The 25,710-nt window shown below is 41.2% G+C and overlaps 1 protein-coding gene across 1 annotated transcript in view; it reads left to right on the top strand.

Annotated features, from left to right (window-relative positions):
• LOC124722873 (DCN1-like protein 4) overlaps positions 1 to 16,003 on the top strand; it is a 146,558-nt gene extending 130,555 nt beyond the window's left edge. The window contains exons 6-7 of the mRNA XM_047248009.1: positions 8,046 to 8,253; positions 14,961 to 16,003. Of these exons, the coding sequence (XP_047103965.1) occupies positions 8,046 to 8,253; positions 14,961 to 15,031 (279 nt within the window). The 3' untranslated portion in view covers positions 15,032 to 16,003. The remainder of the gene's footprint in view (positions 1 to 8,045; positions 8,254 to 14,960) is intronic.
• Positions 16,004 to 25,710: the final 9,707 nt, after the last annotated feature.

Below are 25,710 nucleotides of genomic sequence, written 5' to 3'. Positions count from 1 at the left end.
TCACTGGCAGCTTCAGTCTATGTAAATATAATTTTAGCTTTTGCTTTGTTAGCCTCAGTTTCATTTCCTGTCTCGTTCACTAGGGACTGGACTCCATCTTTCATGCCACTAACAGCCATTACATAAGACCAGAATTTATGTGGGTGTTGTGAAAGACCATTTGACAATGTTCTGTTGTGATAGCCTTTGAAGGCTTTATGCATTGCTGTCTTGACAGCCAAATGTGTTTCTTTCAGCATCTCTGCAGCTATAGTCTTATGCTTTGTTTTACACCTGTTTTGCTGTAGTTTGTGTTTATTTAGAAGTTTCTTTATGACTGTATACAATGGAGGGTCTCTTCAAGTCTGAACTGTTCTATTGGATACATATCTATTCAGTGTGTGCTCAACTATTCTTTTAAACTTGAGCCATAGTTCCTCTACATGCTCCTGCCCTTTGCTGAAAGTTTAAAGTTAGTCATTGAAATATGAAACTGTTGATTTTTTATGTAGTTTACTGAACACATATGCCTTTCCGATTGTTTTAGTTGTCTTTTGTACTTTGGTAATTATTGTTGCCATAACCACGTCAGGCTCATGGTGGATGATAGGATCCAATTACAATATTATGCTCACCTCGGTATCGAATCTTGCTCAAACACTCTCGCATGCAACTTCAGTTTCTACCTCGATGGATTTGAATTTACTGTGACAAACAAACCACCTCCATTTCCCGTTAGCCTGTCCTTTCGATATACACTTAGATTTCTTCATAAAATCTGGCCATCAATTCAGGTTTAGACCAGCTTTCTGTACATAGTGTTGTGTGTGTGTGTGTGTGTGTGTGTGTGTGTGTGTGTGTGTGTGTGTGTGTGTGTGTGTGTGTGTCACTGCTTTTCAGGAGTACTTTCAACTATGACACTTTCTTGTGAATGCTTTGGCAGCTAACCACTAGGATTTTAATATTTTCACCTGTAGGAAGCATTTCTTTCAATCTCACATTGATACTTCTGGGTTTCCTACAGCTATCATCTAAATTGGATGGAGAGTCATCTAATATAAAAAAAAAAAAAAAAATAAAAAAAAAAGTTCGCACCCTCACACACAATCAGATACCTGGTTAGCAGCCTCTAATGTGATGTGTATTGTATACATGACCCATTTAGAGGGTCCCTACAGTCCTCAGCACTAAGACCCAAGTCCAAGAAGTATCAGCCTAGTTTGTCATGGAACCTCCGAAGTTGTTGTTGTTGTTGTTGTTGTCTTCAGTCCTGAGACTGGTTTGATGCAGCTCTCCATGCTACCCTATCCTGTGCAAGCTTCTTCATCTCCCAGTACTTACTGCAACCTACATCCTTCTGAATCTGCTTAGTGTATTCATCTTTTGGTCTCCCTCTACGATTCTGACCCTGCACGCTGCCCTCCAGTGCTAAATTTGTGATACCTTGATGCCTCAGAACATGTCCTACCAACCGGTCCCTTTTTCTTGTCAAGTCGTGCCACAAACTCCTCTTCTCCCCAATTCTGTTCAATACCTCCTCATTAGTTATGTGATCTACCCATCTAATCTTCAGCATTCTTCTGTAGTACCACATTTCAAAAGCTTCTATTCTCTTCTTGTCCAAACTATTTATCGTCCATGTTTCACTTCCATACATGGCTACACTCCATACAAATACTTTCAGAAACGACTTCCTGATACTTAAACCTATACTCGATGTTAACAAATTTCTCTTCTTCAGAAACGCTTCCCTTGCCATTGCCAGTCTACATTTTATATCTTCTCTACTTCGACCATCATCAGTTATTTTGCTCCCCAAATAGCAAAACTCCTTTACTAATTTAAGTGTCTCATTTCCTAATCTAATTCCCTCATCATCACCCGATTTAATTTGACTACATTCCATTAGCCTCGTTTTGCTTTTGTTGATGTTCATCTTATATCCTCGTTTCAAGACACTGTCCATTCCATTCAACTGCTCTTCCAGGTCCTTTGCTGTCTCTGACAGAATTACAATGTCATCGGCGAACCTCAAAGTTTTTATTTCTTCTCCATGGATTTTAATACCTACTCCGAATTTTTCTTTTGTTTCCTTTACTGCTTGCTCAATACACAGATTGAATAACATCTGGGAGAGGCTACAACCCTGTCTCACTCCCTTCCCAACCACTGCTTCTCTTTCATGCCCCTCGACTCTTATAACTGCCATCTGGTTTCTGTACAAATTGTAAATAGCATTTTGCTACTTGTATTTTACCCCTGCCACCTTCAGAATTTGAAACAGAGTATTTCAGTCAACATTGTCCAAAGCTTTCTCTAAGTCTACAAATGCTACAAATGTAGGTTTGCCTTTCCTTAATCTTTCTTCTGAGATAAGTCGTAAGGTCAGTATTGCCTCACGTGTTCCAACATTTCTATGGACTCCAAACTGATCTTCCACGAGGTCGGCTTCAACCAGTTTTTCCATTCGTCTGTAAAGAATTCATGTTAGTGTTTTGCAGCTGTGACTTATTAAGCTGATAGTTCGGTAATTTTCACACCTATCAACACCTGCTTTCTTTGGGATTGGAATTATTATATTCTTCTTGAAGTCTGAGGGTATTTCACCTGTCTCGTACCTCTTGCTCACCAGATGGTAGAGTTCTACATGACTACTCTGCAATTCACTTTTAAGTGCTTGGCAGAGGGTTCGTCGAACCACAATCATACTCTCTCTCTACCATTCCACTCCCGAACAGCACGCGGGAAAAACTAACACCTAAACCTTTCTGTTGGAGCTCTGATTTCTCTTATTTTATTTTGATGATCATTCCTACCTATGTAGGTTGGGCTCAACAAAATATTTTCGCATTCGGAAGAGAAAGTTGGTGACTGAAATTTCGTAAGTAGATCTCGCCGCGACGAAAAAAGTCTTCGCTTTAATGACTTCCATCCCAATTCGCGTATCATATCTGCCACTCTCTCTCCCCTACTACGTGATAATACAAAACGAGCTGCCCTTTTTTTGCACCCTTTCGATGTCCTCCGTCAATCCCACCTGGTAAGGATCCCACACCGCGCAGCAATATTCTAACAGAGGACGAACGAGTGTAGTGTAAGCTGTCTCTTTAGTGGACTTGTTGCATCTTCTACATCTACATCTACATTGATACTCCGCAAGCCACCCAACGGTGTGTGGCGGAGGGCACTTTACGTGCCACTGTCATTACCTCCCTTTCCTGTTCCAGTCGCGTATGGTTTGCGGGAAGAACGACTGTCTGAAAGCCTCCGTGCGCGCTCTAATCTCTCTAATTTTACATTCGTGATCTCCTCGGGAGGTATAAGTAGAGGGAAGCAATATATTCGATACCTCATCCAGAAACGCACCCTCTCGAAACCTGGCGAGCAAGCTACACCGCGATGCAGAGCGCCTCTCTTGCAGAGTCTGCCACTTCTGAGTGTCCTGCCAATGAAACGCAACCTTAGGCTCGCCTTCCCCACAATATTATCTATGTGGTCTTTCCAACTGAAGTTGTTCGTAATTTTAACACCCAGGTACTTAGTTGAATTGACAGCCTTGAGAATTGTACTATTTATCAAGTAATCGAATTCCAACGGATTTCTTTTGGAACTCATGTGGATCACATCACACTTTTCATTATTTAGTGTCAACTGCCACCTGCCACACCATACAGCAATCTTTTCTAAATTGCTTTGCAACTGCTACTGGTCTTCGGATGACCTTACTAGACGGTAAATTACAGCATCATCTGCGAACAACCTAAGACAGCTGCTCAGATTGTCACCCAGGTCATTTATATAGATCAGGAACAGCAGAGGTCCCAGGACGCTTCCCTGGGGAACACCTGATATCACTTCAGTTTTACTTGATGATTTGCCGTCTATTACTACGAACTGCGACCTTCCTGACAGGAAATCAAGAATCCAGTCGCACAACTGAGACGATACCCCATAGGCCCGGCCCGCAGCTTGATTAGAAGTCGCTTGTGAGGAATGGTGTCAAAAGCTTTCCGGAAATCTAGAAATACGGAATCAACTTGAGATCCCCTGTCGATTACTTCGTGCGAATAAAGAGCTAGCTGCGTTGCACAAGAACGATGTTTTCTGAAACCATGCTGATTACGTATCAATAGATCATTCCCTTCGAGGTGATTCATAATGTTTGAATACAGTATATGCTCCAAAACCCTACTGCAAACCGATGTCAATGATATAGGTCTGTAGTTTGATGGATTACTCCTACTACCCTTCTTAAACACTGGTGCGACCTGCACAATTTTCCAATCTGTAGGTACAGATCTATCGGTGAGCGAGCGGTTGTATATGATTGCTAAGTAGGGAGCTATTGTATCAGTGTAATCTGAAAGGAACCTAATCAGTATACAATCTGGACCCGAAGACTTGCCCGTATCAAGCGATTTGAGTTGCTTCGCAACCCCTAAGGTATCTACTTATAAGAAACTCATGGTAGCAGCTGTTTGTGTTTCAAATTCTGGAATATTCCATTCGTCTTCCCTGGTGAAGGAATTTCGGAAAACTGCATTCAATAACTCCGCTTTAGCGGCACAGTCGTCGGTAACATTACCATCGGCACTGCGCAGCGAAGGTATTGACTGTGTCTTGCCGCTTGTGTACTTTACGTACGACCAGAATTTCTTCGGATTTTCTACCAAATTTGGAGACAATGTTTCGTTGTGGAACCTATTAAAGGCATCTCGCATTGAAGACCGTGCCAAATTTCGCGCGTCTGTAAATTTTAGCCAGGACTGGCTCTCCCAAGGCTGTCAGTAGTTCTAATGGAATGTTGTCTACTCCCGGGGCCTTGTTTCGACTTAGGTCTTTCAGTGCTCTGCCAAACTCTTCACACAGTAATGTATCTCCCATTTCATCTTCATCTACATTCTCTTCCATTTCCATAATATTGTCCTCAAGTACATCACCCTTGTATAGACCCTCTATATACTCCCTCCACTCTTCTGCTTTCCCTTCTTTGGTTAGAACTGGGTTTCCATCTGAGCTCTTGATATTCATACAAGTGGTTCTCTTTTCTCCAAAGGTCTCTTTAATTTTCATGTAGGCCATATCTATTTTACCCCTAGTGAGATAAGCCTCTACATCCTTTCATTTGTCCTCTAGCCACCCGTGCTTCGCCATTTTGCAGTTCCTGTCGATCTCATTTTTGAGACGTTTGTATTCCTTTTTGCCTGCTTCATTTACTGCATTTTTATATTTTCTCCTTTCATCAATTAAATTCAATATTTCTTCTATTACCCAAGGATTTCTACTAGCCCTCGTCTTTTTACCTGCTTGATCCTCTGCTGCCTTCACTACTTCATCCTTCAGAGCTACCCATTCTTCTTCTACTGTATTTCTCTCCCCCATTCCTGTCAGTTGTTTCCTCGTGCTCTCCCTGAAACTCTGTACAACCTTTGGTTTAGTCAGTTTATCCAGGTTCCATCTCCTTAAATTCCCACCTTTTTGCAGTTTCCTCAGTTTTAATGTGCAGTTCATAACCAACAGATTGTGGTCAGAGTCCACATCTGCCCCTGGAAATTTCTTAAAATTTAAAACCTGGTTCCTAACTCTGTCTTACCATTATATAAAGCATCTGATACCTCCTAGTATCTCCAGGCTTCTTCCATGTATACAACCTTCTTTCATGATTCTTGAACCAAATGTTAGCTATGATTAAGTTACGCTCTGTGCAAACTTCTACCAGACGGCTTCCTCTTTCATTTCGTACCCTCAATCCATATTCACCTACTATGTTTCCTTCTCTCCCTTTTCCGACTCTCGTATTCCAGTTACCCATGACTATTAAATTTTCATCTCCCTTCACTACCTGAATAATTTCTTTTATTTTGTCATACATTTCATCAATTTCCTCATCATCTGCAGAGCTAGTTGGCATATAAACTTGTACTACTGTAGTAGGCGTGGGCTTCGTGTCTATCTTGGCCACAATAATGCGTTCACTATGCTGTTTGTAGTAGCTTACCCGCACTCCTATTTTCTTATTCATTATTAAACCTACTTCTGCATTACCCCTATTTGATTTTGTATTTATAACCCTGTATTCACCTGACCAAAAGTCTTGTTCTTCCTGCCACCGAACTTCACTAATTTCCGCTATATCTAAGCGATACATATGGCGGTACCGTAGGTGCAACCACAACGGAGGGGTATCTGTTGAGAGGCTAGACAAACGTGTGGTTCCTGAAGAGGGGCAGCAGCCTTTTCAGTAGTTGCATGGCAACAGTCTGGATTATTGACTGATCTGGCCTTGTAACACTAACCAAAATGGCCTTGCTGTGCTGGCACTGCGAACGACTGAAAGCAAGGGGAACTGCAGCCGTAATTTTTCCCAAGGGCCTGCAGCTTTACTGTATGGTTAAGTGATGGTGTCCTCTTGGGTAAAATATTCCAGAGGTAAAATAGTCCCCCATTCGGATCTCCGGGTGGAGACTACTGAAGAGGGTGTCGTTATCAGGAGAAAGAAAACTGGCTTTCTACGGATCGGAGTGTGGAATGTCATATCCCTTAATCGGGCAGGTGGGTTAGAAAATTTAAAAAGGGAAATGGATAGGTTAAAGTTAGATATGGTGGGAATTAGTGAAGTTCAGACCTCCAAAGTATCTGGTTCAATCCTTTCATTCAACTCAGAACCAAGGGGCCACAATCAGTTTTAGGGACAATATTACAAATTGTGAGCTTCATTGAAACTCCTGGACAGCAGTGGTCTCCTCAACCTTCTCTGCCAGTTGCTGGAATGATCTCCAGTACACCCTCAGAGCTCAGATGACAGGTGTCATTTGTTCCATCATGCACCACAATGTGGATTTGCTTGCATTTTGTTCCCTCATAGGCTACCAGAATAGCCTCTTCAACATGTTGAATGAGGCACCACAGCATACACATTGTGTACACCTGATGTTCTTTCCTGTCCCTTATTGTCATGTCCCTGCCGACAATTAATAGACTCTTACCGTTTTTCGTTTGCTTCCTCTTGACACTGAACAAAACAGGTTTACCCAAAACAGGTGAAGTGAGTCCCACTGACTCTGTTTGAGTGAAAGACAGCACCTCAGATTTTTTGATTAAGGGTGTTGGTATAACACCCTGAATCCTCCCTGGTCGCTCTCCGCCCTGTATATGTTGCCTAGATCTACCATTGAAATGCCACCCGCAGTCAAGTGGAGGAGTAATGACAGATCTCCTACTTTCTGCAGAGGCAATATGATCCATAGGGTAGGATAGTACTTGAGGTAACTTTGGTACCAGTACCACAGGTACATGACTCTTTGGAGCTCTTCCAACACACGAATTCGCAGCAGGTGCCAGTTGTTTGACAGTAGTCACGGTTATCTCTAGGTGCTTATGAATATCAAGCAACTTACACAGTATTTGAGAACAGCATTCATAGTGGGGCTGCATCTTGGCTGGTGCAATGGACTACAGGACAGTGAACAAATAACTTTAAACAAAGCCTGCTGATTAGCTTATTATCAGTTGAGCTGAGAAATTACTAATGCCCTGTAAGAACTGAAGCATTTAAACAAAACAAGATTTCTATTAAGGCAGCAGAAAAACCTGTGGTAAAAAATTAAAAATTTCCTCAAACTTTTTGAAGTTGATTATAGTTTTTAGCAAACTAAAAAATAGTTAATTTATGAAAAATGAGGGGAAAGTGGTAGTTCGTATAATCAGATGAATGTTGTGGAAAGAGACCAGATCGGTGGTGGTGGTGGTGGTGGTGGTGGTGGTGGTGGTGGTGGGTTTCAATATGGTCGAGTATGTACATATGGAACTTGGCATGTCTCTTGGTGGTAAGAGGAATACTGTTGATACTCAAGTGTTGCAGAAATGAAGTGTTAGACTGTCCAGAGGTGCAGTGTTTCAGGCTTTCCTATTTGTATTTAGGATTTAGGCAGTAGTTATAAGTAAGATACAAAAGAATTGAATGTTAAATTGATGGTTTTACAAACTTTTGCTGTGTTGATATAATGAGCAAATTGATCATTTCATGTATTTTGAGTTTCTACTATGACTTCGTTCCCTTCCATCAGGACAAGGAGCAACGCAGCATGGACATTGAGACTGCAAAGGCCATGTTGAAGTTGTTGCTGGGAAAACAATGGTCTCTCTTCAGTCAGTTCAACTCTTTCCTAGAAAGCTCAAAATACAAAGTTATTAATAAAGACCAATGGTGCAATATTTTTGAATTCTCGCGTACTATAGTGAATGATCTGTCTAATTACGATGTTGACGGTGCTTGTAAGTATGTTTGTTTTATTGTAGTCTTTAATGATCCAATGAGTGATTTATTTTTCTGTCATTAAACAGTTTTATAAAAGTTGAAAAAATAATGCTTAGAAATGGAAACATATTCACCATTGCTACAGTGATTGTTTTCCCTGACCATAAGTTGCATGTTTCTCCTGACTTTATTTTGTTGTTCTTACTAGCCAAATTCTTTTGTTCTATCTGAATCGGTGCTCATAACACTTTTTTGTGGATCAGTTGTTTGACAAATCTTAGCCGTGATGCAAAGTATCTTACAGCCATAATTTGGGATATAAAAATATTTTCAACAGTCTTTCTTTTATATAATGTGCTATGTTACACAACTGAAAGTTCTGAGAGGCACTGTACTATGTCCCTGAACTAATGTTTGGAGACTAATACGTGAATTTTTTTATTCAAATAAACAACTTTCCCAATATGTCAACAGTGCCAACTTCTAGCAATTGCTCAAAGTGATTTTGCCATGTGGATGGGTGGCTTATTGATGAAATGTCTTCCTCATGATTCAACTTCATGTATCAGATTCTACTGTGCAAACTCTTCTTTGTCAAGAATATCAGCCACCTCTCTATGGCTTCTTTGCAACATTTTATCCATGGTGATAGTTATCTTCCTCTTACGGTGAAAGCTGTTGTGGATCTTCTGTACATTTGTTACACTTTGCAAACACTGTCCTTCTGTGCCATACACTAAATGTATGTCTGCAAGTTCCTGTAATGAGTAATGCTCCATCTTTGACAACTGGGCAGGTACTTAAACACAGCTAACATCAACTGTGGTCATGTCACATATGAATGCATTTGGTTTTTCAAGGTAGTGTTAAAATGTCCAACTTTTGTTTGACAACAAATATAAGTAGTTTACAAACACATGCATCATACACATTGCTCATTAGAGATTATGTACTGTCTGAAATATTAAGTTTCGAACTGTTGGTTCTTTATCGCAAACTACTTTCGCAAAGGGAAAAAATTTAACATTTATTTGATTACAGTGGCAGGTATCTACATATGTTCATGCATGCATGCATGCATGTTCCTGTACAGTGTGTGGTTGAGGTACAAAGTACCATTGCTGATCATTCCCTTTCCTGTTCCTTAAGCAAAAGGAGTGAGAGGAAAGTGATTGCTTGTTTACCTTTTGGTGAGCCCTAGTCTTGCTTATTTTCTCTATACAGGCCTTGTGCAAGATGGATATTGGAAGAAGTAGAATTGTTATGCAGTTTGTCAAATTGCTTGATGATGGTTTTAACTGTCTGGACTGAGGTTTGAACCAAGAACCTTGCCTGCATTACAAGCAAAGGTTCCAGGTCAAGTCTTTGTCCATCATGCAGTTTAATCTGCCAAGAAGCTCCCAAACTGTATTCACTCCTCTGCAGAGTGAAAATTCATCCTGGAAAAAGTTCAGCAGCCTTTTGTGAAATGACCATCTTCCCTCCAGCAATTTGTATTCAAACTTGCAAAGTATTTCTGTAGCACTCTTGTACTTATTGTACTGACTGGTGAGAAATTTGATAGCATACTTCCAAATTGCTTTGATGCATTCTGGTAATCCGACCTGGTAAGAATCTGACACTAGAGCAGTAGTCAAAAATCAATTACACAAGCAGTTCCACACACGGCCACTTTGTAGGTGCATCAAATAATCTCGACTAACTGTAGTTGTTTATTCATCTTCGCTACCCCTTACCTTGTGTACTCATTCAATTTCATGTTCGTTTCAATGTTATGCCTGGATATTTAATCAGCATGTCAATGTCAAGTAGAATAGCATTCCAATGTTACAGGGATGTTTCTCTTACCCATTTGCCTAAACTTAAAAATGTTGATAGGTGGATGCCATAAAGCTGGAAGACTATAACAGTCTTCTCTGTTGACACTGAATTTGTTTTTAGAGACTTTTACCATCTCCTGTATTTTACTTCTATAAATGTTGCACTCTTTAGGAAGCACACATGTTCTGTAAAAATGTAGATCTTTTCTGCTGTTGGTCTCATTCTCAGACAGTGCCAGTTTCACACAGAAAGTTTGTGATCCTCATATTCTTAGTAGTAGCCCATTCAATAACTGTTTCATAGTGTGTTAAGGGTATTGAGAGCAAGTGGTGTCAGTTTTTAGTGATAAGTATAGTGGATGTAAACCAATTCCATTATATCTTGTGAAGTCATGGTACAACAGCATCATGAATCAGTACTGAGAATACTAAATGTTAGTTGCTGAAAATGTGTGATTTATGTATCACATCATGTTTTTGCACTACATTATCCCATCATCAAGTTATATAAAACAAACACAAATCATTTCTTCATATTAGTACACATATGGACACACATATATAAATCAATCTATATTACCCTTTAGTATTACATACACAGTTAATGTACCATTAGGGAATGTCAAATTTAAAAGGCAAGCAACAACTGTGCGTTGTGAAATACATGAGAACTTTTCCTTAGCACGTAACACTAGCACAAAGCTCAGTTATTAACTAAAGCCAACTGCCCTCGCCTGCCTAAGATTGTACTACCATGTTACACATATATATCACAGCCCCCATTGATGCTACTGTCTACTTTAAAATGTATGTGTCAGGTCATAGCAAACCCCCAAAAACCAATGTTGCACCTATGTTGCATTATTAGCATACATTGAGAATAACCAACAGGAAACATTAAAACTTAATGACCGTTAAGGAGAAGCAGCACAGGCAGCTTCAAAGTATTGCAAATAAAGAACGTGGTTGATTGCTGTCAAATTTAGATGAAATAGATAGTTTTGCACTTTAAAGGAGGAATGCATCAATGTGGTGAATGAAAAGACAGGAGTGTCCTAAGGCATTTATGGGCCCACTTTAGTGATGTTCGTGTTAGAATCAGCCATCAACCTAATCTTCTTAGTTGTCATTAAGTGGTAATGTTTCCTGTTGGTTATTCACAATGGATGCAAACATTAGATCAGAGGTGAAAGATTAGTTTTTAGGATTTGTTATGATTTGATGCATAAACTTTTCATAGATTTCACTGTAGACAGCAGCATTGTTAGGAGCTGTGATACATATACATCATCGTAGTGCAATCTTCAGTAGGTATGGGCAGTTGACTGTAGTTAATAACTGAGCTTTGTGCTAGTGTTACGCACCCGTGTGAGATGTACGAGGAGTTTTTGTGTGTTTTTTAGTGCATGGTTGCTGCTCAATTTTTACTTTTCATCTTCCCTAGTGGAATATTAAATTTAAGGTATGTTATACTACAGAGCAATATAGATAAATTTACATGTGCTTTAGTATGTGCAGTAACAGGAGGTAATGATGCTTCCTTGTTTTGTAGAACTTGATGGTGGGGTAATCTAATACTGAGATATGTTGTGGTAAATAAATCACACATTTTTTACAACTGGTGCATAATATTGTTAGTACTAATCTGTAATATGTCAATCATTTTCTGCTATCACATTCAGAAGCAAGTGCAAACATTTCAAGCACAATGAATAGCTGTCTGCTGGCCTCTTGCTTCCGATAAGGTGTAAGGTGTGTGTGTGTGTGTGTGTGTGTGTGTGTGTGTGTGTGTGTGTGTTTTGCAGACAGCTAAAGTATATTCCACATTAGAATGTCTTATTTATGTTGTTAATTGTGAAGTTGGCTGTAAGTGTGTAAGCTGCAATCTCATTGTATTGAATTTGCTCATGTTCTGTGGTCTCAAGCTTGTACATCCTATGGTGCACACTTTTTCCCCCCAAAAGGTATGCCACCTTCTAAACCAACATTGGCCAAAATTTTCTTCAAGTTTATATATTTATAACTGAGCCCGAACAGAGTGGGGAACTGGTACTCTGTTGAGGAGTTAGTTTTATAGATATTTTAATATACTGCACTTTTAACTGAGGGTATTTATATTTGTGAAGAGGACCTCTCCTAGCTTAAATTCCAAATGTAGTCTTTAGTAGAATAAGGGTGTGTGGCATCAGTTTTTCCTCTAAACAGCCTGTGAACATTAAGACTAATCTGTTGTGTACATTCAGTGAACCCATAAGTTTCATATGTAATGGGTCCCAAATACATAACAGTATTCCATAGCAATCTTTCACCAATAAAACAAAGTGAAGGGGGTGTGGTGAATAGTACACTGGACTTTTATTTGGAAGTATGGTGGTTCATGTCACCATCAAGACTTTTTATTTTATGGAAAATCTAAATTGCTTAAGGCAAATTTGAGAAAGTGTCCTTTGAAAAGAATATTGCTGATTTATTTCTGAACTTGTGCCCAATCTGTAATGATGATATCGTTGAGTAGTAGTTAAATCCTGTCTGTTTTCCTCTTGATAAAAAAATTTAAAGTTTCCCAGTATCCTACAAATAAATTGACACCTGCTATTTCCATTATTTAAAACTGAGCTGATGGATAATTCTATATACAGTGCCCAGACACTTTTAGGCTATTATTTGACAAAGATGGATACTAGTTATCACTTGGTAACCTGATACTCAAAGGGTATTATGTTTTTTACTTTTCCTGAAGTGAAGTGTACCATAATATATTCCTCAACAGTAATAACTAGTTACCAGACTTTGCATCAGATTGATATTTTGTTCAGAACTTGCTGAATATTGCCACAAATATCTGATAATACGTACATGCAGATAATTCTCCTTTATGAAAAATGTAAGATTGAAGCTAACATTTTTATTGTGGTATATGAGCCACACTCTTTCAGAAGACTTGCCCAGTGTCTTAACTACCACACCACTTCGCTTGTTGCCTACTTGAAAGTGATCCTAGATGCAGTGAAAGTATTTAGGAATGTTTAAACTGATCTGCTGGTGCCATCCATTCTCAGACCTCCACCTTAGGTGGCCACATTGCCTCTAGCCAGTCCATTTCTATAGAAATACTGTACCACCAAGACTAATATATAGAAATTCCTTTGCATCGCATACTGCACATGTATTTGAGATATCTTGGCTATGTTACCAATACTTTCCATTGTCATACTTCTGTTGTACTTTGTCACCCTACTGTTGTACTTTGTCACCCTACTGTTGTACTTTGTCACCCTACTGTTGTACTTTGTCACCCTACTGTTGTACTTTGTCACCCTGCTGTTGTACTTTGTCACCCTGCTGTTGTACTTTGTCACCCTGCTGTTGTACTTTGTCACCCTGCTGTTGTACTTTGTCACCCTGCTGTTGTACTTTGTCACCCTGCTGTTGTACTTTGTCACCCTGCTGTTGTACTTTGTCACCCTGCTGTTGTACTTTGTCACCCTGCTGTTGTACTTTGTCACCCTGCTGTTGTACTTTGTCACCCTGCTGTTGTACTTTGTCACCCTGCTGTTGTACTTTGTCACCCTGCTGTTGTACTTTGTCACCCTGCTGTTGTACTTTGTCACCCTGCTGTTGTACTTTGTCACCCTGCTGTTGTACTTTGTCACCCTGCTGTTGTACTTTGTCACCCTGCTGTTGTACTTTGTCACCCTGCTGTTGTACTTTGTCACCCTGCTGTTGTACTTTGTCACCCTGCTGTTGTACTTTGTCACCCTGCTGTTGTACTTTGTCACCCTGCTGTTGTACTTTGTCACCCTGCTGTTGTACTTTGTCACCCTGCTGTTGTACTTTGTCACCCTGCTGTTGTACTTTGTCACCCTACTGTTATTTTACTAGCAGATATGGGAGATAAAGCTAGAAGTTTGATACTGCTTCCTTAATATGAATTGTCAAACTGTTTGCACAACAGCATGAAACTTGTTTTAAAAATTTTCTCTCTCCAAAGGGAAGAGTCCTTTCTTAGTGTAGGTAAAATTGAATATAGTGGGAAATAGCATACAAAGAAGAACATTTTAATCAGTGAAGACTGTGTATAAGCCATAGTTCTGATATGGCAGATTTCTGTATATAGCGTGTTGCTTTTAGTCTTTAAGTAATATTTTCCCTGTAGACCACTGTCCATTTAACTTTGACATTATTATTTCCTTAATGATATTAAATACTCTTTTTCAAATATGTAAGCTACTGCTAGTTAGTGTTTGACTAGCAGCTGTTTATAACTTAAATTAAAATATTTTGATATGCTTCACCTAAAATATCTGTACTATAGTAATGCTATTTGATGTTAAATGCTAAAAATTATTTTGGTGTTGGATGTAGTAGTGTTGCCTTGTGAGATGTATAACCTTCATTCAACCTTGCTTACAGGTGTTTTAAACTTCATAATACATGCATTATAAATTTATTTAAATTCGTATTGTCTTTAGAATGAGATTTTTCACTCTGCGTATGTGCTGATATGAAACTTCCTGGCAGATTAAAACTGTGTGCCGGACCGAGACTCGAACTCGGGACCTTTGCCTTTTGCAGGCAAGTGCTCTGCCAACTGAGCTACCCAAGCACGACTCGTGCCCCGTCCTCACAGCTTTACTTCTGCCAGTACCTCATCTCCTACCTTCCAAACTTCCAAAGGTAGGAGACGAGGTACTGGCAGAAGTAAAGCTGTGAGGATGGGGCACGAGTCGTGCTTGGGTAGCTCAGTTGGTAGAGCACTTGCCCGCGAAAGGCAAAGGTCCCGAGTTCGAGTCTCGGTCCGGCACACAGTTTTAATCTGGCAGGAAGTTTCATATTGTCTTTGCATGGGCAGTAACAGCACGCCTATTTGTGTTGGAAGTACATTAACAAATGAATTTCTGCAGGGCCGGTGATGCTGGACGAGTTCGTTGAGTGGCTTACTTCTGAGAGACAGGCTCAGCCTTACAGAAGCTGAAAGTAAGCTGTGTAGGAATTTCCATTGCTGTTGGAAACTTCTTTGCTTTCACCTTCATACCCTGCACTGCTGATTGGTTATGTTTAAACCAAACACACACACTAAACAATGTAACAGTTTTGTTAAGCCTCATGTAAAAGTTACAGATCAACGTTTACAATTTACAGTCACGTATTTGTAAAGTAACAGAGATATATATTGTTGCTCTAAGGTCCGATTCATAAATACATGTAAAGTACCTAAATCAATACGTTATTTTTAAATATTGCTAATTACATGGTGCTCATCACGTACAATTGTTTATTTGGCGTGGAGAAAGAATTTGAGATGTTGAATATGTGTAGTGAAAATTATCGAGTCAGACAATGTATGCACACACTCTGTGACAAGAAATTGACAAAATTCTATTTCACTCTGTTCTGTCTGATGATACTGCTTGTTTTTCCCCACTCATACTGCAGCTAATTATGTAATATACAATACATTTGTGTGAAGAACTCAGTTCCTAACCACTGCTCAGCTCAAAGTCAAGTAAGTTTTGTTCTCAAACATTCATGTGAATAGTGGGAAAAAGTGGTGAAAAATGACCTTGGTATCAATATATTTTTAAAACATTTCATGTCACTACAGCTAGTTTAGCTGTTTAATAGAGCATTAACAAATGAGGTGGAGAAATATGGAACAATGTAAGGAGAAGATTTGACCAAAGAAGATAATGTGAACTATTTAAGTATGTAGGAGTATTTAAAGTGTGATTTATTAAATTGGTTGAAAATTTGTGTGTCCGAAACTGTAGTAGGAATGTGTGTGTGTGTGTGTGTGTGTGTGTGTGTGTGTGTGTGTGTGTGTGTGTGTGTGTTTTCTCTGAAAAAAGTACTTTCAGCTAATTGTGTGCCAACATGAGCAGAGAGAGAGAGAGAGAGAGAGAGAGAGAGAGAGAGAGAGAGAGAGAGAGAGAGAGGAAAATGAGTCCAAAATAACTCATTTTACAAAATAATTTCTACATTTTTTTTCATTTTATATACCAGTCTAGCAGAATTTTATTGTGCTGGACAGGGTAGAACCGTAATAAAGATTAGATTCAAATGTTGTGTTAAGCAGTAATGTGTAATATTCAGACATGCTATATACTGTACTGATCCTGCCGTTTTCTGGTGACAGAAACATGTGATCAAAAATTTGTACACAAATAATTTTTCATTTTTATGTACTAAGTTTATTGTGCTGTATAAAAAGAATATTAAGTTTTGAAGTTATCCTGTTCTTATTGTACAAAGCAGAATTATTAGAAGCGAAGTACCTTGCATTCCAAAAATTTTCTTTTTGTAGAAAACATAATCATTACCTATTTTACTTACAGACTGAGTGTACAATACACATAAGTCAGTGTGCATGTATATGATCTACAGTGACTGTAGTGGAAAAATGAATTTTGAGATGAATGATCAATGAATTTGTATTTTTATCCAGTCAGTTTTGTGATTCCCTCATAACTTGTAACATGTTGTTATTTGATAACAGTTGTAAGTATTCTGCATTGTAAGGCTGATATCTTAGTCTGCAAACACCTGATCTGTTTTGATGTAGAGAGGCTGAGACTTCCAGTACAGTGTTCATAAGTTGGTTTAACAATTGTGTAGCTGCTCTCTCTCTCTTTTCTATGTTGTAAAATAATTTTTGTTTATTTATCATTAGTTGTTGTCTGTGATTGTGCATTAATCTGTCGACAATTGTGTATAAATGCATTTGCTCTGAATATGACCTGTCAAATAATATGCATACTTAAATATGCAAACAATGGAGTAAAACATGCAAAATTCACTTACAGGAGGAAAATTAGTTTATTGTATGAGGTAACATGCTTGCAGTCATAGATTATTCAAATTCCAGACTTATATATTGGCAGCTTTCTTCCAGAAAAAGTATGTAGATGAAGAAAAAGATTGACGTGAGAAACATCAGTGGATTCAAACAATGCCGGAAAGATGACAGATGAATTAAATTGCAGTGGTTTATCTAATTTGCATTTCATAAATATAAGCTCTTCCAGTATAACTAAGATATTCATGTAACTCAGCTTTAATGAGAAATGTATATTTTAATTTGGATAGTAAGTTTCTTTAATCACATACTAAATTTGTAAAGAAGATACTTATTGAAGTGGTTTGTCACTACCATCATTGATACAAGACTTGACATGGAACTGAAAATATACTGTTGACAATATGGAAAAAGTTTGTCTGAATTAGAAATTTATTCCTATTTTTCTTATTGAGCTGTAGTTTATTTTCCCAATTAGTGTGACGAAAAACCTTGTAGAAAGAGAGAGAAAATTGGACCATTTGCATGTAATGGGAATAATGTTATATGGCTGCTTTTTTATCATCAGTCTTGCACTATTCACATATGCCTCAGCTTTATTGTATTGTTGTGACAACAGTGAAAAGAAAATGTGCTGATATTTTTCAGCTGTCATTTTAGTATGCAGCTGCTACGAATGGACTTATTCAGTTGCTCTCTACAGTGCAAAGTTTCCTTCTATCCACCTCCTCCTCCTCCAAGTCAGGGCAGAGCATGTGAATGCAGAGCAAAAAAATCAATATTAACGGTAAAATAGTCAGCAGTGATAAAAATGGGTGAGATGTAGTGAATTTTATGGAGAAGAAATGTAATAAGGTGAGAGGACCATCCATACAAAGTGAAGAGATTTTCTTAATTTATACTGTTAAGGGCTTGAGAAAATAGTTGGATATAGGAAGCAGTGGAGAGCATATGAAACAGTGTGTCGGAGTGAAAGGTAATATAAGTGAATTTTGTAAAAGAGTGTATTTATGGAAGAAATTGGATCAACAGATAGTGATGGAAAAGGGTTGGGGTGATGTTAGGTAGATATTTGAGATAGGTAGATATTTGAGATTTGCATTTTGAATGTGACGATGAAAATGTAGGTGTGCTTCCACATGTGGACTTAGGATTCACATGCATTGTGTTAGGCTTTGAACACCTTGTTGAAGGGGTTGTGGACATCACTGAGTACGAGACTGATACCTAATTGTATAGTTGACAGGACAACGATTTTGTTGTTATTTAGAAGTTTTTTTAAAAAGTTAACAACAGGAATGTTTGGTTAATGGATCTGGTTTATAAAGTGGTAGCTTCCTTGAATTTGGAATCCTGTTAGCAGAAGTCACATTTAGCTCTGTAGAATTCTTGTACTATCATTTACAGACCTTTCTTCTACAAACCATAAATTCATTGTTTATTACTGTCCTTGTGTGCCAACTATCTGTAAACTTACATCTTTTTAGATTGGTTTGAGATTTATGTTCATACCCTATATCCTTTAGTCTGCTAATTCAATGAACTTATCCAGGTATTTCATCAGTTAATCACCTTACTTTTGGAATATTTTCACATTACGTTCCGGCACATTATGCAAGCATAAGCTGTACATCACTGTCGAACTGAAGACAGAGGCATATTTCAATCTGTTCCTAGTCATATAATTCCGAAACAAAATGTATACAGCTCTGCTCCCGCCCCCAACCCCCCCCCCCCCCCCCCCGTCGCTCTGCTCCTGCCCCCAACCCCCAACCCCCCCCCCCCCCGTCGCTCTGCTCCTGCCCCCAACCCCCAACCCCCCCCCCCCCCCCCGTCGCTCTGCTCCTGCCCCCAACCCCCCCGTCGCTCTGCTCCTGCCCCCAACCCCCCCCGTCGCTCTGCTCCTGCCCCCAACCCCCCCGTCGCTCTGCTCCTGCCCCCAACCCCCCCCGTCGCTCTGCTCCTGCCCCCAACCCCCCCCGTCGCTCTGCTCCTGCCCCCAACCCCCCCCCGGTCGCTCTGCTCCTGCCCCCAACCCCCCCGTCGCTCTGCTCCTGCCCCCAACCCCCCCGTCGCTCTGCTCCTGCCCCCAACCCCCCCGTCGCTCTGCTCCTGCCCCTAACCCCCCCGTCGCTCTGCTCCTGCCCCCAACCCCCCCCGTCGCTCTGCTCCTGCCCCCAACCCCCCCCGTCGCTCTGCTCCTGCCCCCAACCCCCCCCCCCCCGTCGCTCTGCTCCTGCCCCCAACCCCCCCCCCCCGTCGCTCTGCTCCTGCCCCCAACCCCCCCCCCCCCCCCGTCGCTGTGCCCCCGCCCCCGTCGCTGTGCCCGTGCCCGTGCCCCCGTCGCTGTGCCCGTGCCCGTGCCCCCACCCCCCACATTGTTTGTTTGTGTGTGTGTGGGGGGGGGGGGGGGGGGGGGAGAGAGAGAGAGTGATTGATTTTTACTTACATGCCTGTATTGTACATTTGTGGTAGGTACTGTGTGTATTGGTCTCATGTCTTGAGAAAGTTCAATATGTTTGAGAACTTCAATGCATTTATATTTTATAGGTTTGATAATTTAATTTGGTGTCACCAGACATATAATTGCAGGTCATTTATGAGCATCTCTCTTTCGGCCATATTTTTTGGTTTGTGTGGTCATTTGTGCAAATAACTGTAAAATTGCAAGTTGTTTTCATTGTTGTATATGGACGGAACTGCCTGCCATTTCTTAATGGCTTACAGTTTAAGTTTCCAGATATTATTAGAATTTTGCAGATTTGCTGTTAAAAACTGGAAGACTGAAGGAATTAAATGTTTTGCAACTTGCAGCTACTGTTTGAATAAAGTTTAATCCAACTAATTAGCATTTTTGAAAGTGTAATTTTCATATAACACCAGTTTTTGTAAAACAGAAACTGGTAATGTTGCTAGATGCAAAAGATAATAATTGATGGCAAGTGTTTCCAGCGTATAAGCTACATCATTGTGTATATAAAGAAGAAAGGAAGATGATGTTAGGTGGCAGAAATGTATAGAGCCAAAAGTAACTGATCTGCCTTTGCCACTTTGCTGAAACTTCACCTTCATTCCTAAAGCTAGACACATTTGGAACCATAAGTTTGAACTTAATCAGATCTTGCAATTGTCAATTTCCTTGGCACGTTGGTGCTTTCAGTGAGTGGAAATAGGTTCACTTATTTAAGTTTAGTTTTTTACTTTTGTGCTTTATTTATTATTCCTTTCTTTTAATTTATAATACTTCCACTAGCACTTTCCTAGGTAAATGATTATTTTTATTCTGTTTGTGCCATATTGTCAAATTTCAGTTCCATAAATAATGTAAACATTTTGCTGTTTTGCATAGGACATAAAGTTCTCAACAGCTAACCTCTGTGTTCATTCATTACCTTCTTTTTAGATACTTTTTGACATTGTTGAATACTATAACTGACCATGCACCTGAAGGCTATTGAAATCAGATTTGTCACAATACTGTTCCATATGAAAATTATAAAATAGGAGAATATTTAAATAGATGTGAAATCAAAAAACTTCCAATGAAGGAAAAAGCATTTTATTGTCAGAAGAATTTTTTCAGATTAAAGAATTTAAGAATGTTACCACTGAAGAAAAGTGAAAGCTCCTGAGCTGAAATGCCCGAAGTGGCTTTGCATATGATTTGCTGGGTATGTGTTTCGTGATCCCAGTGTTCCTGAGCTGGGGCTACCACTGTGTGGTGTGACTGGAACATTGTGTGTCACAGGGAACAGGGGTTTTGGCTTGACTGCCAGGGTCACAAGGATGGTAAGAACCTCAACCTCAAAGTGTGCCGCACACTTGAAATGAAGTTCATGGCTGTTGATACAGAACAGTCAATAGCGGGCAAAGTCTGGAGAACCTGCTGCACCTCAGTTGTATAAGGCTCACCTAGGCATGTGGGGCTCTGCCTTGGTGGACTTTGATTTCCCTAGATGCTTGTGGGACCAAGATGGATCCTTCAAACTTTTCTCTTCCACCTTTCAATAGAATGGGTGGACTGCTGGTAGGTACCAACACCCAATCAAATAAGAGGGCTCATGTAGGTGATGTGATTAAATCTGACACGTTAAACATCACTTTTAATAGCACAATACTCCCAGAACATACTAAGGTGGGTTTTCTTTGCTTAACCGTGCAGACCTGTGTCCCCAACCCAATGCACAGTTTGAAATGCCAGTGCTTTGAGGACACCACTCTTGGATGTAAGGGAGAAGCCGTGTGTTGTAAGGCTGCCCATAGAGGAATCAGTTGTTCATCTCCAAAGTGTGTGAATTGCTTGGGGGCTCACCCTGTCTGATGTATGGACTGCTGTGTCTTCCTTGAAGATACAGGAGACCAGAACCACAAGACGGCTCCCCTATGGTGAGGCCAAAAAGATTTAGAAGACTATGCAGCCTTCTTGACATTCACTACCTCCTCTGCTTGTGTTGTTAAACAGCCAGTACAGAAAACTAATGCTATTACACAAACAGAGGTTGCTAGTGTTAGTACTGGTACCTGTATTTGTGCTGCTGGAACTACTTCACACACTAGACTTTCTCCCAAAAACATCAGAATGTCTGTGGTCACTAACATTGTGGAGCTCCGTGCACTGTTCAGTCTAGTCCACCGTCCAGTGATGCCACTACCGCAGCCGCAATTGTGGTTCCCAAGCCTACCCAGGGCAAAAAAAATCTAAGACCAAGCGTCCTCAACCTACAGTCAGGAAGTAAAGTTAGACAATGTCGATCTCATCCTACCTCACATCTCTCTTGACTCTCTGATAAAGCTAATGGGCCTTGATGACAGACTGGGGCAATTGTATCGCCCCAAGACAGCCCCCCCACCCCACCCCACCCATTATGGGCTCCCATTCCTGGCAGAAAGATAGGGTGGAAGTGCAACCTCTGATAGATGGCTCCCATATTGCTGTGGAACATTAATGGGTTCAGGACATGTGGAGGAACAAACTGCTAGCTCAGGAAAGCTCCCTGTGCCTGTGTTTACAAGAAACACACTTAAAAGCCACTGATTCCCTTGTGCTCTGAGGCTATAACCTTCACCGGAAGGATGAGCTGTCTGGGGTCAGAACCAAGGGAGGGGTTGCTGTATCTGTCAGTAACATCCATCACCCCTCTGCTGTCCCCATGGCTACTGACCTGCAAGCAGTTACAGTTGAAATTCAAGTGTGTTGGCGGATCACTGTTTGATTGCTGTGTCTACCTCCACAGGATGCAATCGAGTCAGGCTCTCGTAGATCTTGGAGGACACCTTTTGCGACAATATTTCTTACCGAGAAACTTCAATGCCTGTTGACATGTGAGGCTTAACCTCTGCTTGCCCTCAGGGGTGGTTGTGGAAAGCCTCTCAACGTCTCACAAACTGCACATTGTCAGTACAGGTGTTGCACACGTTTTGGTACTGCTACTTGGTCATTCTCAGCCATCGATATCTCTTTCTGCTCTCCAGCTCTTGCAGACTGCTGAAAGGAAGGTCATTGATGACCTTCATTTATGTGACCATTTCCCACTCCGCATTCTCCTACAGGAAGGAGCATTCCCTGAAGAGAAACCACATAACTGGATGCTCAGCAAGGCTAACTGGATGCTGTTCAGCCAGCTGGCTGTGTTTGAACACTGTGACAATGTCAAGGAATGGGTGGACCACATTATGAGTGATCCATCATACCACTGACTTACCCATCCCAGAATTCTCAGATCATCTTAGGAGGAGACCTATACCTTGGTGGACAGCTGAGTGTCGTACAGCAATCTGAGACATGCGTGCGGCTTATTGACTATTTAAATGCCGTCCAACAGCAGACAACATCGTATTCTTTAGTCACCAGAGCTAAGTCTCGATGCGCGATTAAGGGGAGTAAGAAAAGGTTAGGGCAAACATTCCTGGACTACCAACCATTCTGTGTATTTTACAAAAGTATGGGAAGCCACTAGGACGATTTCCAGCAAACGCAATTGTTTCCTGACAGCAGCAGTGCTGAAACAGGGGTGTCTCCAGACAACACCCAGAGACATCACCCAAGACACCAGCAAAGCATTTTGCAACACTACTGCCAAATCAAGCAAGGATCTGGCATTTTGCTGCTACAGTGCAACTGTAGAGAGAGGCAAGTTGGACTTAAGATCCAATAGTTCTGAGTCCTGCAACTCGGCTCTCTCCATATTGGAATTGGCCTGGTCTGAGACTTGTGGCACTGCACCTGGTCATGACAAAATCTGGTACTGCATGCTTCAACATTTGCCAGCGGTGTCAAAGAAAATCCTCCTTGAATGTTTTAACATGATATGGTAGACAGATCACTTCCCCAACTCGTGGAGAGATGTAATTTTGATACCTCTTCTCAAACCAGGAAAGGACCATATGTGTCTCAGTAGTTATCGGAGTATTGCCTTAACAAGCTGTGTAGGAAAGACCCTGGAACGAATGGTTAACTGTCCTCTGGTCTGGTTGTTAAGAGCCCAGGCAACTCCTTAGCTGCTCTCAGTGTGGATTTTGGTCCACTATTGACAAGCTGACCCTACTATAAGCAGCTATCCAGTGGTATTTCCTACATAAACGTAACTCTATTTCCATATTCTTTGATATCAGTAAGGCATATGACACAACTTGGAGACAGTATTCTTGCACAGCTGCATTAACGAAGTTTTCAAGGCCACCACCCCTTCTTCATACAACCTTTCCTATCTCCTTGATTTATTATATCCTGAGTTGATGACATGTCAGATTGTTCTGAGCAGGAGAATGGTGTGTCTCAGGGCAGTGTTTTAAGCATTACCCTCTTTGCCACCCCCAGGGGCTCAGCATTCTTTTGCTGGGTACGGGCTTGGTGACACCGGGGTTCCTGAGTTGGGTACTGGTAAGCGCCACCAGTCCCCTGTCACCGTAAGCTCTGGGCAGGATTCAGCGGCCACCATGCGGCACGGCGGTGGGGCGTTGTGTGTCTCAGGGAATGGGGATCTTGCCTTGACCGCCCAGATTGTGAGGATGGCATAAACCTCTATAAAAAAAAAAAACCTCAATCTCAAGGTGTGCTGCGCGTTGATAAGATGCATAGCTGTTGAGGTGGAACAGTCGTTAGCGGGCAACCTCTGGGGAACCTGCCGCACCTCCGTTGTATAAGGCTTACCTAGGCATGCGGGGCTCTGTCTAGGTGGACTTCTAGTTCTCTAGATGCTCTTGGGACCGAGATGAATCCTTCAAACTCTTCTTTGCCTCCTCCCAGCAGAAAGGGTGGGCTGCTGGTAGGTTCCAACACCCAATCCAGCAAGAGGGCACGTGTAGCCAGTCGTCCTGACTCAGGAGCGAAATCTAAGAGTATCATAACAAGTAACAGAACACATGCTGACGGTCAGAATTTGTTTTTAATCGTTTAAAGGAAAGGGCAGCTTCGAGAAGCTTTCCCCTTTCTATATTCAAAAAGGGCTGGAGGGCATTGCTGGCAGTTTGAAATCATTGAAGCGATTGCGTAATGAGTGGCTGTTGGTGGAAACCACTAGTTCCCAGCAAGCTAAGACTCTCCAGAACGCACACTCCCTTGGGGAATATGCCAAAGAAACTGAGCTGCACACCACCTTGAATTACAGCAAAGGTGTTGTGACATGCAGGGATTTGGTCGACATTCCCCAAGAGGAACTGAAAGATGAGTGAGCTCCAGCAGGAGTAGTAGTTGAAGTGCAAAATATCATATGAGGGGGGTGGATGGGGTTCTTGTGAAGTCAGACTCCTTTATCCTGACATTTAATAGCACAAAACTCGCTGAGCATATTATGGCAGGTTTACTTTGCTTAAGTGTGCGGCCTTACATATCCAACCCAATGCGGTGTTCCAAATGCCAACTCTTTGGGTATACTACTCTTGGGTGTCGTGAAGAAGCTCCTTGTGGCAGGTGTGGTCAGGCCACCCATGAAGGTGTCTATTGTTTGTCTCCAATGAAGTGTGTGAATTGCTCTGGGCCTCACCCCGTCTGGAGTTGGGATTGCACCGTGTATCTGGAAGAATGGAAGATACAGGAGCTTAAAACTATTAAGCGCATCTCCCTATACTGAGGCAAAAAAGTTCTATAAATCCATGCTGCCCCATGTTTCGCTACCTCCTTCGCTTCAGTTGTTAAACAACCCACACACAAAGCTGAGGCTGCTAGTGTGGGCACCAATACTTGTGTGTGTCCATGCACTTGGACTGCTTCAGTCGTTTCTAAGCCTGTCCCTCCCCCAAGAACTTCAGAAAAAGCTGTGGTTGCTGACATTGGACACTGTACCAGACAGAACCTTTCAAGGGGCAGGGAGCTCTGCAATGTTGCCACACCCGCAACCACAATTGTGGCTGTAAAGTCTACCCAAGGGAAAAAATCCAACGCTAAACGTCAAACACTGGTGGAATTGGGCAGAAAACAGCCAGACGATGTCGACATCGACCTCTCTGATGTCTGTCGATTCTTCTTTAGAGGCTATGGAGCTTGATGTCAGATTGGGGCAACTGTCTCGCTCCAAAACAGAGCCTCCACCGATTGTGGGCTCCTCTCCCCGTCAGAGTGTCTGGATGAAAGTATTACCCCCAGATAGATGGCTCTCATTATACAGTGGAACATGGATGGATTCAGGACGCACATGGAGGAACATCTCTGCTTGTGTTTGCAGGAAACACACTTCAGAGCATCCGATGCTCCTACACTATGTGGCTATACCCTATATTGCAAGGATGACTTGACTAGGGAAAGAGGCAACGGAGGGGTGCTGTGTTCATCAATAATGGGTACCACTCCTCTGCTCTTCCCCTGGATACCGCCCTGCAAGCAGTTGCCGTTACAATTTCTGCACGTCAGAGGCTTACAGTTT

Source organism: Schistocerca piceifrons, chromosome X (assembly GCF_021461385.2).
Source record: "Schistocerca piceifrons isolate TAMUIC-IGC-003096 chromosome X, iqSchPice1.1, whole genome shotgun sequence".
Lineage (NCBI taxonomy): Eukaryota > Metazoa > Arthropoda > Insecta > Orthoptera > Acrididae > Schistocerca > Schistocerca piceifrons.
This window is presented reverse-complemented; position numbering and strand designations above follow the sequence as displayed.